At 38.0% G+C, this 15,262-nt stretch overlaps 1 protein-coding gene across 4 annotated transcripts in view; it reads left to right on the top strand.

Moving 5' to 3' along the window:
* The window catches only part of CHN1 (chimerin 1), a 176,452-nt gene that overhangs the window by 113,130 nt on the left and 48,060 nt on the right, over positions 1-15,262 (top strand). For all 4 annotated transcript variants that reach the window (XM_004267333.3, XM_049712783.1, XM_033423608.2 and 1 more), the window contains one exon: positions 11,846-11,923. In XM_004267333.3, the coding sequence (XP_004267381.1) occupies positions 11,846-11,923 (78 nt within the window). The remainder of the gene's footprint in view (positions 1-11,845; positions 11,924-15,262) is intronic.

Raw genomic sequence — 15,262 nt, 5'->3', positions numbered from 1 at the left:
CATAAGTTTGTTTTCTATGTCTGTGAGTCTGTTTCTGTTTCATAGATAAGTTCATTTGTGTCATATTTTAGATTTCACATATAAGTGATATCATATGGTATTTGTCTTTCTCTTTCTGACTTCACTTAATGTGATGATCTCCAGTTCCATCCATGTTGCAGCAAATGGCATTATTTCATTCTTTTTTATGGCTGAGTAATATTCCATTGTGTATATATACCACAGCTTCTTGATCCATTTATCTGTCGATGGACATTTAGGTTGCTTCCATGTTTTGGCTATTGTAAACAGAACGGCAGCTCTCTGTGTGCATTATTTCTGATAAAAAAGACTATATGAGGTGTTCAGCAAAATTCCCTGTGGTTTGGGCATTAGAAGGCTTAGGAAGGCACATCCATAGGGGAAGGAGAGCAAGAGAGAGCTGGGATGGAGAGTGTAGAAGTCACCAGTTAGAGTCTCAGAAGGACCATGAGAGCAGGAAATAGCTTGGAAAGAGGGCATAGACATAAATTTCATGAATTAATTCCACCTTTGTAAGAAAATGTGATTGTTAGGATTAAAAATACATCACCCGTCCACCACTTAATTATTATTAATTCAATAATATATATCTATTTGTTTAATAACTGGTCCTGTTGAAAATAGCATAGTGCCCTATTCTCTGGTGTTCACCAGTTTCACTAATGTGTGGAACATAGTAGATACTCAATAAAATATTTATTGAATGAGAATTATTTGAGAGTCTGTAATGTACACGTATGCATTGACCATTTCTGTACTTTATTTTTTTATTATTTTTTTTTTTTGCGGTATGCGGGCCTCTCACTGTTGTGGCCTCTCCCATTGCGGAGCACAGGCTCCGGATGCACAGGCTCAGCGGCCATGGCTCACGGGCCCAGCCGCTCCGCGGCATGTGGGATCTTCCCGGACCAGGGCACGAACCCATGTCCCCTTCATCGCAGGCGGACTCTCAACCACTGTGCCACCAGGGAAGCCCTCTGTACTTTATTTTAATGAATTTGTGGGCTATATGAAGTATTTACACTTTTTCAGACCACATGTCCAGAACCTCAAATTCTTTTAAAGATAAAATGCATCTTAATTATGTAGTTACTCACTGCATTGGCCATTCTGGAATCTCTGTTATAAATACAAGCCTTAGTTGATTGTTTACCCATGAGATTGGAATGGCTTTCCACCTTGTAAATTATGTTTGTCTGGTGAATTTTAATGGAAAGTTTAATTACCTGTTTCTAAAGACAGCTTAATTAGTTGCTCAAGAGACCCCTCTCTCAATTGTGTTTGGAGGATAGTTTTGTTGATTTGTTTTTAATTAAAAAATATATATAAAAGGAAAAGTCAATGCAAAAACAAAACCAGGCATGCTGCTCAGTAACTTTCCTTGAAGCCCTGGTAGGCATTTGATGAAGGAGCTGCATGTATCTAAGAAAAGGCATCATATCATTTTACCCACTACCCTCAAAATAATTAAAAAGGCTTTTAAAATGCCAGAAATTAATCACCAAGGCTGACCTCACTTCTCTGGATGTTGTAAACCATTTGTCAGGTTTAGCACTGAATTGGGGAAGGTCATTTTCAGCTGCGAATATTTCTGCTTGCTGATGGTCCTGGGTCTTTGCAGCCCCGGGCCTTACTAAAGTAAGAGTCAGTTTCCTCACACTTCTAGTAATCTTATCTCCAGGTCCCAGGAAAGCAGGTGGAGTGGACAGAGGAGTAGGTGTGAAGTCTGGAGGCCTGGGTTCCCACCATTGCTCCTTTGCTTAATGATTTCTGCCCCTGATCAAGTACCTTAACACCTTTGCACTGTCATTCTGAAAAAAGGGAATGTGAGGATACAGTGAAATAGTGTATGTGACAAAGCAGTTTGTAGAATCTAAAACTCTGACTAAATAAGTGCTCCTGATTTGGAGGCAGTGAAAGAGTTGGGCCTGAGTGGTTTTTTTTTTTTTAAACAAAACAAGCAGAAGAATACAGTAATTAAAACTATTGTAAAGTAAGACTGGAACAGGATTATGAAGCCATTTACCTCACAGATTACTTCTTGCTGTGCACCATGGTGACAGAATCAGGCCTGCTGCTGGAAGGGATTTTGTAAGACTCCCCCAGTCACCCAAACCTGCTTTCCTGAAACTAGATGATAATTTCCTGCTAATAGGCAGGGACATGCTAAACCTAAAGATTAACTGTGACCCATCGTCCCAGAGCATCGATCTTACTCAGTGGTCATTGATCGAAAACGTTTTTATTTTAAACATTTTATATGGGCACATTTAGGGGAGCTTGAAGAGCCACCCCTGGATCTCTGCACACCCCTGTTCACTGTTGGTTGCTATTGGGGACATTTTGGTAGAAAGGATAGTAAAGCACTAGCTGAAGCTGGCCAGATAGACTTAAATAACTTTTTTTTTTTTTTTGCGGTACGCGGGCCTCTCACTGTTGTGGCCTCTCCCGTTGCGGAGCACAGGCTCCGGACGCGCAGGCTCAGCGGCCATGGCTCATGGGCCCAGCCGCTCCGCGGCATGTGGGATCTTCCCGGACCGGGGCACGAACCCGTGTCCCCTGCATCGGCAGGCGGACTCTCAACCACTGCGCCACCAGGGAAGCCCCCTTAAATAACTTTTGACCTTATCAACCGAAGATCTTCAATTGCTCCTTAAATTATCTCCCATTAACCTATCCTTTGTGGAGGAGGAGAATGGCAAGGTAGATCCCTCTCAATACATTAAAATGTCACTCAAAGATAGATGTTAAATCATCCTTTAATCTTTCCTTCTTCCTTCTCACAGGAAGTTGATTGCAGTCTGACTTTCTGTGTCTTATTTTCTAATGTGCTAATCATTTGTGGGCCTGGTGGTCTAGATGCCTCAAATCACTCATAAGATATCAAGGTTCAAATGGAACACAGTATATATATATGGAAGAATCTAATTATATATATAGATTTCATATATATCATATATATGTATGATATATATATGAAAGAATCTAATTATCTCTTCTACGAAAAAACGTTCAAGTTAGGGGAATTTCAATTTCATTAGGAACCTTTGAACTAACAGGAATTTCGTAAGATGAAATACTATGGACGCAATATAAAGTTTATATTAGAAAAATGCCGAGATGCAAGCTATTTTTACTTTTTCAACCTCATTATCTTAATGTAAAACATTCCATGTGGCAGTGTCATTACAAAGAAAAGACAATATTTGGCAGTGAGGTGAACAATTAACACATCTATGAATAATTCTCATGCTTATACTACTTCTCAGGGAAATTATTTATGAAAGTTAAATCTGTTACCTTCAGGCCACTATTGCCATTTTCAAACATTAAAAATAGGCTTTCAAAAGTATGTTTGAACTTCACAAGTACACTTTATACTGTGAGCCCACGTTGCCATTTTCAAATATTAAAAATAGGCTTTCAAAAGTATGGTTGAACTTCACAAATACACTTTATACCATGAGCCCACGTTTATCTTTATTGAGCCTTAAAATAAATTACATTTGGAATATTCTAGTCAAATTACACATATAGGAAATAGCTTTTATAACTTAAGTTTTAAGAAATTCGGTAACAGGTCCTTTTTAAAATAACCACATCACACAGACTTCATCTTATCCTAATCAGTTGAAGTCAGTGGTAGAATGAGAAAACTGAAAATATAGTGCCTGGCTTTTATTCTGATTCACTGGCTTGCTTTTGTTAAATTGGTGATTGTGCAATGTTCACTGAACTGCAATAACTTGAAATAACCTCTAGTGGCAGTTTAAAATCTGAAAATACTCCTGATGTCAGTCTGAGTCTGCTTTTCAATATGTATATATATGCATATGTGTATACATATACATACATATGTATATTACAGTGAAAAGCTCTCTGAAAAAGTGAAAACATCTATGATCCCAGAGTTTTGCACTGGATTTAAAGTCTGTAATTGTTGATATAGTGTTAGAGCTTCTCTAATCTCATCTCCTCTATTGTTACAGAACAATAAGTGTTTCTTTAAGTCGTGCAAGTAATAGGTATCAAAATTTTGGGTAAAACAAAAACCAAAAGGTAATGACATATTTCCCTAATTAGCCCTCAACTTCACTTAGGGGGGAAAATTGAGAAAAAGTTCCTGTGGGGGCCAGTTTCAGCTTTTCATTCGGAAGAGCTGAGAAAGAATATTATGATCATGATCATACAACCATCACTGCGAATGGCCAAATACTGGAGTGTGTTAGACTAGAATACTTTACTCTTATTATGTAATTTTATATATAATTACATGTATATATTAACTTGTTAGATGATTCAGGGCAGGAAAACATCTGCCATTTATTTTATTTTATCTTCCCAAAGCACTTATTATATAAATTGTTATCAGTACACCAGGGCTACAATCTAGTATCCATTAAGAACTTGTAAATGAAAAAATAAGACTGTGTCCTATGAGTTAACTTTAAGATCACTACCTGAGATATTTGGACAGAGATATGCAAAATCATCATAAAGAGACACCTGGAAAAAGGAGACTCAAAGAGCTCAGAGCTGCTTATGCCCATCTAAGCACTGACTGAAAATGAAGGTGCCTCTCACTAAATGGGCACTGAGCATTCTAGTCCTGTGGCAGGGCCATCCTAATTGTAGAGGACTCAAAGGATGTCTTAATTCTATGCGTTAAATATTCAGTTCATCTAACACACTCCACTTGTCTGATTCCATTCTCATCTGCTTCCTAATTATTTTTTGTTTCCAGTGTAGATATGCTGCCCCAAAAAGGGCATGTTGGTCACCCACTTTATGATAATTATATCTCATATCTTAGTATAAACTAGACAGCCATCATTCTGCTTTTACTTATCAGTTTCATGAGCTTGGTATTATAATGTCATTCTCTCCCCTTGAGAAATAGACATGATCTCCTTGCTGACAAATTAAGTTTCTGAGCCTGCAAAACTGAGTACCACACAAAAGCCTGTAGTAAATTAGCCAGAGCTACCTTGAAGGGACTCACTCCTAGCCAAGCTGGCCTTTCCTACTTAGACACACTCACGTCTTCACATCCCTATGTGCTAAATGAGTGTGAACCTTCCTTTTTTGTTTTGAATTTCTGTTAAAAATATAAAGAAGACCATGGAGTTCATTTAGTCCAGCTGGGACTTACAAAAAGTTCAGTGACTTCGTTGGTATCTGTCAGAACCAGGCTTGGTAACCGGGCTGTGTGCCACTCTGCCCCCTCCTCTCTGGGCCTGGTGTGCAAAACACTTCCTCAAACTGTTGCTCGGAGAAGTTGATCGTTTCTTTTGTTTCTTGAAAGGGTAAGGAATGCGGGGCTGTGCGTTTTTGTTCGCACTGTGTTTTCAAATGTTTTCTGTTTATAATTATTGCATGTAAGTCAGGGAACATGTTAGAGTGTACAGAGTTTGGTAGTGTGAGTGTTAATATAGAGTAATTTAAATTTATTATACACTGAAGTGAATGCATTGATGTGCCTTATTGTTACCTGTTTGGAGAGACGTTACGTTAAGGCTAGGGCAGCTATGTAATGAAGACTGAGTTAGGAATTATGATGTGACGGATGCCAGGAGCATAAAAATTTAGAGCACTGGCCGGATTTAAGAGTTTCCTATGCAACATAAAAAGTTATTTATCCCAATGTTAACTTAAGGAATTTATAGAGTTCTGTATAGAAATCTCTAATGTTTGACTTAAAATGTATTTGAAAATTTTGAGGAGGTGATGAATCTGGAAGATGCTATAAATTAAATATAAGCAGTACTAAATTGGCTAGTGATCAGAGAGGTGTTAGAATATAAATGATCCAGAAACTTATTCAAATGATAGCCTTTCAAAATTGCATGTTAACTGTAGGTAATATGAGGGGCAGGAGAGTCTAGAGGAAAGACAGAATTTGAAGTCATGTAGACCTGGGTTCAACTCCTATTCTCACCGCGTATTAGTTAGGTGACCTTAATCTCTCTGAGCTTTTGTTTCTTTATCTATAAAGTGACACCAGCGCTATTGTTTTAACAACTAAACTATATCATACATGTATAGCATTTACTAGTATAGTGCCATGTAGTTGTCAGTTGATAAATGTAAGCTGACATATTGTTGCTAAGTACCTTGAATATATTCTACTTTTGGCTCTAATGGTGAGAAACTAGGTTACAAATGATAATTCAGGGGACAAATGTATGAATAATCTGTGTATCTAGAGGGAGCTGAATTTGCTTGGATCTACAAATTTTGATAGTGGAAGAGCTGGGTTTATATCTCAATTTTAGCATTTTATAGAAATTGCAGGATTTGCTAAACCTGAACCAGTGACTCAGATCACCCAGTAGTAAGTAAATCCAGCTACTCTTCTTCTCCCAGAGCCTCAGGGCCATGCCAGCTATAACAATCCTTTATGGTGCTTTTTGGATGGAATGTTGATTTAGCTTAGTTAACTGGGGCATTGAGATCATGAGTCTGTGATGTCATCATGATGGTACAAAGGAGGTGGCTGTTTGCCTGAGGTCCCTCCAGTTAGAGAACACTCTCACTATTAGTGTGTCCTGACATTCAATAATTGGAGATTTATTCTTTTGACTTAAGTCTTGGTCCCATATTAAAAACCAGTTGTTCATGGAGAAGGAAGTGTAATCAGTCATTTGCACCTTAGTGTAAGTGAGTTGATAAGACCCTTCCCTGTAAGCAGGGTTTGAGGCAGGAAGGAGGAGAGGACAGGGATTACTCAGAGTTTGAGCCCAGGGGTTTAGGTTACCAGGAAAGGGGAAGCTAAAAATTGCAGAACGGTGATGCCTATGGTGTGTCCCTAAACCACCTAGTTACAATTTGACCTGAAGCTCACATTGCTTAGGACAGTGGCCTTGGGCCTTTAATGTGTATCACTGTCACATGTTATACTAACGCTGATCTTGGAAAGATGGGGTCTTGGAAGGGAAGGAGGGGAAACTTCTATTTATTGATTACTTTCTGTGCTGGGAGTAATGCAAAATACTTATTTAATTCTTAATAATTCTGTAATGTAAGTACTTCTAATCCATTTTACACATAAGGAAACACACAAATTAGTAGCTTGACCAAGGACACACCACAGCCAGTAGGATGTGATTTTAGATTTTGTCTGGCCCTGGTGCCCATGATCCTGTTGTGCTACACATGGTGAAAATGAGAGGCTAACTCAGCACAAATCCAGTATTATTACTAGACAGACAACAGGGTAGTAGGGTCAGTGGTGGAAACTTCTTTATTCGAACAACAGCAAATGCATTCCTTTCCAAGGTCACCTATTTCCCCTTTCTTTTCCTTATTCCTCACACGACACCCCTCCCCCCCATTATTTTCCCGGTCCTCTTCTCTGTACTACAGATGGTATGGATGAAGGTGGAAACAGAGAGCGCTGTGGAATCTGCTCCTTCCCCATCTCTTTTTCCAGGCCAGTTAACCCTCATCCAGGCAAACAATACAGAAGTGATACCTATATGGAGGATGGTGAGAGTCAGGTCCAAGACAGGCCAAAGATTCCCAGTCAGAATAAAAAGCTAAATACTGCTGGTGTTTCTAGCTAGAATGACCTCGTGGGACATGTACCCTGCCAGTTCAGACCCCCACCCACTGAAGCCGTTTTCTTCTCTTTTATAGAACCAGAACACAAGGGGGCTCTATCTGTAACACCTCGGGTTTATCTCCTACTCTCATTACAAGGTAGCAGAAAGAGCTGCCAGGCTTTGGGGACAAAAGACAGGGATTCAGACCACAGAATTTCCACTTCCTGACTGGGACCTTGAGCAATTCATTCTGTGAGTGTTTCTTCGTCTATAAAATGTCCATTATACAACACATCTCAGGATATATGACCAAGAAATAGAACAACGATATGAAGTATTGCACATTGTTTCTGGTTTCCTATGCTGATAATCTTTCCTTTTCACCCTGTCCCAACCCTGCTCCCTCAGCTAACATTAGGTGTCATTCTAGGCCTTTTAAAAGATAGGATCTGAACTAGAATTGGGGGAATTTGGTAGAGACCATAATATAAAGGGAAGGGCAGGCATTTCTAGGCATGTTTGTATGTATAAACCAAAAGCAGATTAGTCTACTAGCTCCTTGGACAGGAGCCTATGTCTTATACTACACAGCGTGACCTGCAGCTATACAGCGCCCTGTAATAATATCATTTATTGAGTGCCCACTGTCTTTTCCTCTTTTACATATCATCCCCTCTAAACTGCCCAGTAGTAACCTATAAGTGTTATTGTCCGTAGTATGTAAATGAGGTAATAACCAAGGCAACAAACAAATCTCCCAAGGTCAGGATTCAGATTTCAGTGTCTGTGATTTCAAATCTCACTTTTTATTATAACACACTGCCCCCCAATAAAAATAGCTGCCTTCATTTGGTTTTATTTTTATTTATTGAACCTTTATTTGTACAAGCTACTGTGTTAGATTCAGGCTTTATACTAAGATGTATAAGACCCAGTTCTATATAAACAGCTACACAGGCAACTGTGATATGAGGTAGAAGGTGATACATCTCATAATCAATGAACAAGTGAAGGACTCCGATGTTCACAGGTGGATGAGGTCACGTCTAATTGACCCAAGTGGTCAAAGGCATGAAGGAGGGCGTGTCTGAATGGAGCCTGAGGGCTGCATTTCCTACTGCAGGTTCTGCGTGGTAAACTTGAGATCTAGATATCTTAGTGCCTGTTACTTTTTCTTACCATCCATTGTTACTCATTGCTTACTGTGTCTTACTATCTATTGCTACTCTTCAATATGAAAGGAGAAGATAACTAGAGAAACCACCTTGAATAGAATCAGACTACCCTCAGACTGCATGGTTTCCTCTCATTTTCTCATTTGAGTGGATATAGCATAGTGTTTAAGAGCCTAACTCCTATCCACCACCTGATGTAACAGCTGTACAATTTTGGGAAGTTAACTTCTGTAGGCCTCAGTTCTTCCAGTTCTTCCAAATGAGGATAGTATATGCCTCACAGACATTTTTCTGTGGAATTAACGGGATTCTGTATGTGAAGTGATTAGCTGGGTGCTTAGAGCATAAGTGCCTAATAATCAATGAACGATAGGCATAATTAATAGATGCTGTATCTATCTAAGTAGATAGATATGGCCAGAAAAAAATATAAGGAAGTGTGGTATACATTTGTCTGGAATGTCAGAACTTTGATACTGGTTCTGAATTCGAGAGTTAGCAGTTCTGACTTGAGAGCTCCTCAAAATTAATGCAGAAATGCAGCTGCAGTTATGGAAGGCGTAATAGTGACCAAACCCCCAGCCACCTGAGGGGAGCTAAGAAGTTTTTCATCCTAAACCATTGTTTCCTGTCTCCTTAGTGCCCTAGATTGTTGCCCGAGTTGTAATTATTCCAGTATTTCTTGCTTAGGTAGAAAAATTACTCAGGAAAGACAGTATGACTCTGCAGAGTCTGCAGTAGACCTGGCCTCTCAGTGACAAAATGTTCACTTTTACTCAGCCATGAATTTTCTGGATAAATCTACCATGAATATTTTTATGCTTTGGTTGAATTTTAGTTACTACAGCTGAAGGACTGGGGTGATCTATAATAAAGGACCTTGATCAGAAATACTCAGGAAAAAAAAGTTGGTTGGGTTACATGGGTGATTGTTTTCTTTAACTTAGTCACTTTAACATTCAGTGTTAAATGTTGTGGAGAAAAAAATTACTGTTAAATTTGCCTTCAGAATCTGTTTTTTTCTGGGCCCACTGAGAATCAGATAAACTTCACTTTAGGTTCTATGTGACTAAAGAGTTGGCTGGCCTTTATATTTTTAGTCATCATGTGACAAACTAAGACAAACTAACTAACTGAAGAGTAATTTAGGTTAGGCAAGGAAAGTTCTTTCCATCGTATTTCTTCTTGGGAAAAAAAATTTTTTTGTCTCATACTAATCACTTTAGGATATAAATTTGTGGAAATGAAACATCTGTAGATGTATATATTAACTTTTGCCTTCTGTTTTCTTAGAAATGTTTTTAAAAGAAACCATTTTAAAAGTTGGAACTATATACTCAAAATATTTGGGGGTGTTTAGAAAATCAGTCATTCAGTATCATCAATATCTAGCATGGATTAAGGACCACTTCATGCCCTGATTAAATGAGAATCTGCATTGGGCCCATAACTCCTGTAGATTATGAAATGTGAGATAAAATCTTTGCAATTATCTACGCAAATAGACTGAATTCATTTCAATATAGAGTTTTAGATTCTTTAAATACAGTGTAACCTTAGAATCATAATGGGTTAAACTTAATTACTATAGCATGAGGAAACAGATGGGAGGTGTTTAAGGAACCAATATGAGAAAACTTAAGCTTATATAGCACCTTAGTAAAAAAGTATTGTATAGGTATTGCTCTTAAATGAAGCTGGATTTGAGTCTCTTGCCCTGCACCCGCCTTTCTACATCAGCAAACAAACACCTAAGGTCCAACAAGCACAGTTACACTACATCTGGGACCTGTGAACATGAGGAATTATTCCCAACCGGCTTGCACTGTGACCTGGCTTGAAGCTCTTTGAATGAAGAATGTTGAGACTAAGAATGAAAATAGTGGTTGGACCTATTTAAGCATAGATCCACAACAAAACTACTCACGGTAGGAAGTCAGAACTGACCACCCCAGGGTGTTGGCAGCATTATGTACATGCTTCTTGCTCTCCATGAAAATCGAATGATAACTAGTTAAACTCCTTTTCTTTTTCATCAAAATACTTATCAGCTTTTGCTCATCTTTAATAAAATGGGGTTTTAGTTAACTAACCTCAGTCCATATGCACAGAGGTAGATTATAGATCAGCCTTTCATAATTTACCTGGCAGTGGTGCATTCTTTTTAAAGCATTCTTTTTAAAACCTACTGTTGTATGTGTTAATTTTCCTTTACTTTTAATAGGTTAAAAAAAATCCATTTTGTAATGATGCATGACTCATTCAGTGTTCATTGTCTTCCCACTAATATTTTTTTTTTGCCTTGAGCCAGCAAGAAAATCTTACATGAGAGGAGGGAGAAACAGACAGTGAGTTGAGGAATACAGTACTTAAATACTGTTGCTTGATTTTCATTGGTTATCTCCTTTCTTAACGGTGACCAGTCTAATCCAGACTTCCTTGTCAAATCCCTCCCCTCCCCCATCCTCTGCCAGGGGCTTCACAGGGTGTCAGTTGCTAGAAACTGACTGCAGGCAGTATGTAGGCATCTTTCATTTAGAATGGACATTAATATATTGACTAGAAAAGAAAGCTTTTAGAAATGTGTCATTTGTCAAAATTGCATGGCTTTTTAAAAAGGATAGAGAAATGCTGAATGTTTTGTATGTTAGCATCGACTCTATTTCTGTTCAGACTCTTAAGTTTTCAGAAGCTTAAATATAGAGCCCTTTAAAAAAAAAAAAAAGGAAGAAAGAAGAATTTTTCTGGTTAGTCGACCTCTTTTTAAGAAGTGCTTCATCATCCTCCTCCACCTCTCCGTGATGTTTCTCTGCAGCTCTCTGTAGGGTAGGGTTCTGTGCTGGCTGGCAGAATGCTCATTTGTTAGCTGAATAGAGTTCATCGACAGACATAGATCAATATAGGTTTTCTTTATTTCCTGTGAATTCCAAAATGCCATCCAAAGAGTCTTGGTCGGGTAGGAAAACTAATAGAGCTACAGTTCACAAATCAAAACAAGAGGGCCGTCAGCAAGATTTATTGATAGCAGCCTTGGGAATGAAACTGGGTTCTCAAAAGTCGTCTGTGACAATCTGGCAACCTCTGAAACTCTTTGCTTATTCGCAGTTGACATCACTTGTTAGAAGAGCAACTCTGAAAGAAAACGAGCAAATTCCAAAATATGAAAAGGTTCACAATTTCAAGGTAAGAATATTTATTTTTAACCTTTTGTTTTAAGAAAGGAAATGCACATTTCTTGAAATATACAATATTAAAGTGTGTCTTTTTAAAACTAGGACGACTGGACTAAATGTTCTTGCTATTCAGGGAATGAAGATGTTTTAAGCAAGATTTTTTTTAAGGAATAGCTTAATAAAGGTGATAGAATCCAACCCCATTTTCTCTGATGCTGATTTAGTATTCTGTTTGATCAGTGTATACTGAGCGGTAAAAGTCTTGACTGATATTTAAAAGATCTCATCTAATAATGATTTGGGTGTTATATTTATTTCTGATGCAAATATGTCTAACTACCTTCGTGGGATATTTTGTGAGAGGATTAGATCTTATCTCCTTCCGTTTCTGGTAAAAAGCTTTGGCTATAAGAGGCATGTGCTGTTGCCTCTGGATTGAGCAGATGGTGTGCATTTCCCATAGTTTCTGTCTTTTCTCCTCTGCTAATGAATTGACCATGATGAAAGGAGGATGGCTACCATGGGACCGTTATGCTGCTGACACTAGCAGCTTCTCTTCACTTTTTGAGTATTTTCTTTCACTCTGTGTGTGTGTGTGTGTGTGTAGTTCTTAATTATTGTGTTACTGTGTTTTACCAACTATACTTTAATCATTTTTCATCAAGATGTGTGTGTGTGTTGATTCAAGCTGTGTGTAGATCTTGCCTGTATTTAGTAGCATGATATAAGACCTTGAAGTTCAGTCCTTTGCAACCTAATTCAGAGAACATACAATGTGAGGTTGTGCGTAAGGAGATCCAGTTACACTTCATGGGTAGATGCACTAGCATTTCTATAGTAACTTCCCAATAGTTATACAACTTTATGATGAAGTTCCTGAGACATGAATATTGTTAAAGTAGACAAAATGGCATTAGTTTTGATGTTAGCGGGTATCTGTTTTCAAAAGATGATAAAGCTGGAAACCCTGATCTTCCTTTTATTTATTAATTTATTCAACATTTATTCAGCAGATAGAATGCACCAGGCTCTGTAGTAAGACATTTCATTCCAAATTTGCAATTTATCCTGATTTTTAACACTAGCATTAATTTTACTCAGATGCTAAATACCCAGCCCCCAATATGCTCTGCTTTTTCCGTAGTGAAAAAGATTTTTATGAACTTGCGATTATTTGAGGATAAAGGATACATTCCAAAATGTATGGGCTGTGTAAAGATTGCTAATATTTCAAGGTAAACCAAATAGAGTTTTCTTTTCCCTCTCTAAACATATTATTAAAGACTTGATCTTGTTCAACCAGTATCTTTGATGTAAAATGAAATTGAGACCATTCGGTGTGTGCATCCAGTCTCAACCACCTCTTCCATTTATGGACCTAAACAGTCCATGCGGTACTAGTCCTCAGTGTCTTCTTGCATGATATACAACCTGGTCTAACAGGATTTTTATCAGGAAAATGACCCCAAATACATCCTTTTGCAAATATCAAGTTATGTGCATGTTCGGACTCAAAAATAGCCATTTAGGTTCCTAAGCAGGAAACTGCAAACTTTTTAGAAATGGCTGAGCTTTTAAAATATATCCCTCTGGTATGTTAAGCAGGAACAGATTGACCTATTAGGGATGCCATTTTAGTGCTAAGTTCATTGTACATGCTTTCTGTCAATATTGATAAAAAGCAAAGGGTAGAGCTGTTCAAGGATTTGCATAAACAAACACATTCTCTAATTTTTTTTGGTTGTGTCTTCCAGTAATTTCTCAATTTTAATTTAACACATGGCTTTCATGAGCAAATTTTGTATAATCAGAAAGTACTGACTATGGGACCAATTGTGACTCATAGCTTGGTACCCACGCTGTTTTAAAGATACTTTTTTTTTTTTTTTAAAGAGGCGTGTGAAACAGTAGAAGCCTGCTTCCTTCTCTGGAGCTAAGATATTAAAACGAGCTTGGGCTCACTGTTTAAAAAAAAGTAAAATATTTATGCTCAGGAAGAGCTCATGTTGGACAGTGAATTGCATTACATTTTTTTTAGAGTTGCTAATAAGGTCAAAAGTCTTTGACCCTCAAAACGATTTGACTCTTTCCATTGAAATTACTCTTTGTTTCTTAAAAACTGTTTCTGTGGGGTGGCATTATAAAAAAGAGAAGGAGGGGTCATACTTGACTTCCGGGCACGTCCCTAAAAGAATTCAGACTCTGTGGCAGGAGCAGTGCTTTCCCACACAAATGCTCACTTAGAAGGTCACTGCCTGTGATATGTAAGTATGTCCAGTTCAGAGATTTATTGTAGGAAAAATCTGGAGCATTTACAAAATGATAATTGTTCACGTGGCCTTGCCATTGACTATTTTCTATGTTGGTGCAAGTGTACTCTGCCTAACCACCAACCCACTCACCAAACTCATTTCAATGTGGTTTTCTTTTTTGCCTCTTGAGCTGCCTTGTTATATAACGTTGCTCTGTGGTGTCGAACAGCTGTCAAGTCTCATTTCAGAAGGTGAAACCATGAGTGTCATATACCTTTGGTGAAAGCATTCACCAAGGTGAAATCCAAAAAAAAAATCAACTGGGCCTAACTCCAGACTCCAGGCAGGTGTTTTGTTTTTTGTTGTTTTTGTTTGTTTTTAATAGAAGGAGAAAAAAAAACCCAGGAAGTCTTCCCATTTTGCTGTGTTATATAACACAGTCTTTTTTTTCCCCCCCTATTGTTACTTACAAGGATTTGATAAAGCATCTATCACAAGAAAGATAGTTGTTTCTCTCAGGGAGGCCATCATTTTAAAAATAAATGTACCACATCCTTTAAAAATGATTACCCTGTAAGTTGTCAATGTAACTTAGAGTAAAAGTAATTTTAACTGTCTCCTGGATCAACCTCTCATTTTAAGAACTGCCCCATCCTAACACAACAAAGAGAGTGAGCACACAAGTGCTAATTTCTTAAACCAACTTAAAAACTAAACCAACTTAAAAACTAAGCAAAACAAGACAACCTCTGCCATTAAAAGTCAGACACAGGCACCCCACCAACAGTGATTGCATCCTACATCTGAGGCTCTCCAGATAGGATGATAACTAAGAACCAGCCCTTGCCCTGAGGAACTTGCTTGCTATTTGTATGACCTTGGGCAGACTGCTTCATCTCTCTGAACCTCTGGTTCTGCATCAGAAAAACTGAATTCCTGGTATGTGTAGGTACTTGGTACCCACTGTTCTTGTTATTACAAATTATTGTAATTGATAACAATTATTATCTTGTTATTACAAATTACCCCTAAGTGGATTTCTGAATCCATGTCAAGACTGTTTCTTGCCCAGTAGCAGAGAGCATGATGCAGTTGAG

Source organism: Orcinus orca, chromosome 7 (assembly GCF_937001465.1).
Source record: "Orcinus orca chromosome 7, mOrcOrc1.1, whole genome shotgun sequence".
Lineage (NCBI taxonomy): Eukaryota > Metazoa > Chordata > Mammalia > Artiodactyla > Delphinidae > Orcinus > Orcinus orca.
Note: the sequence above shows the minus strand (reverse complement) of the source record. Positions and strands in the feature narration are given on the sequence as shown.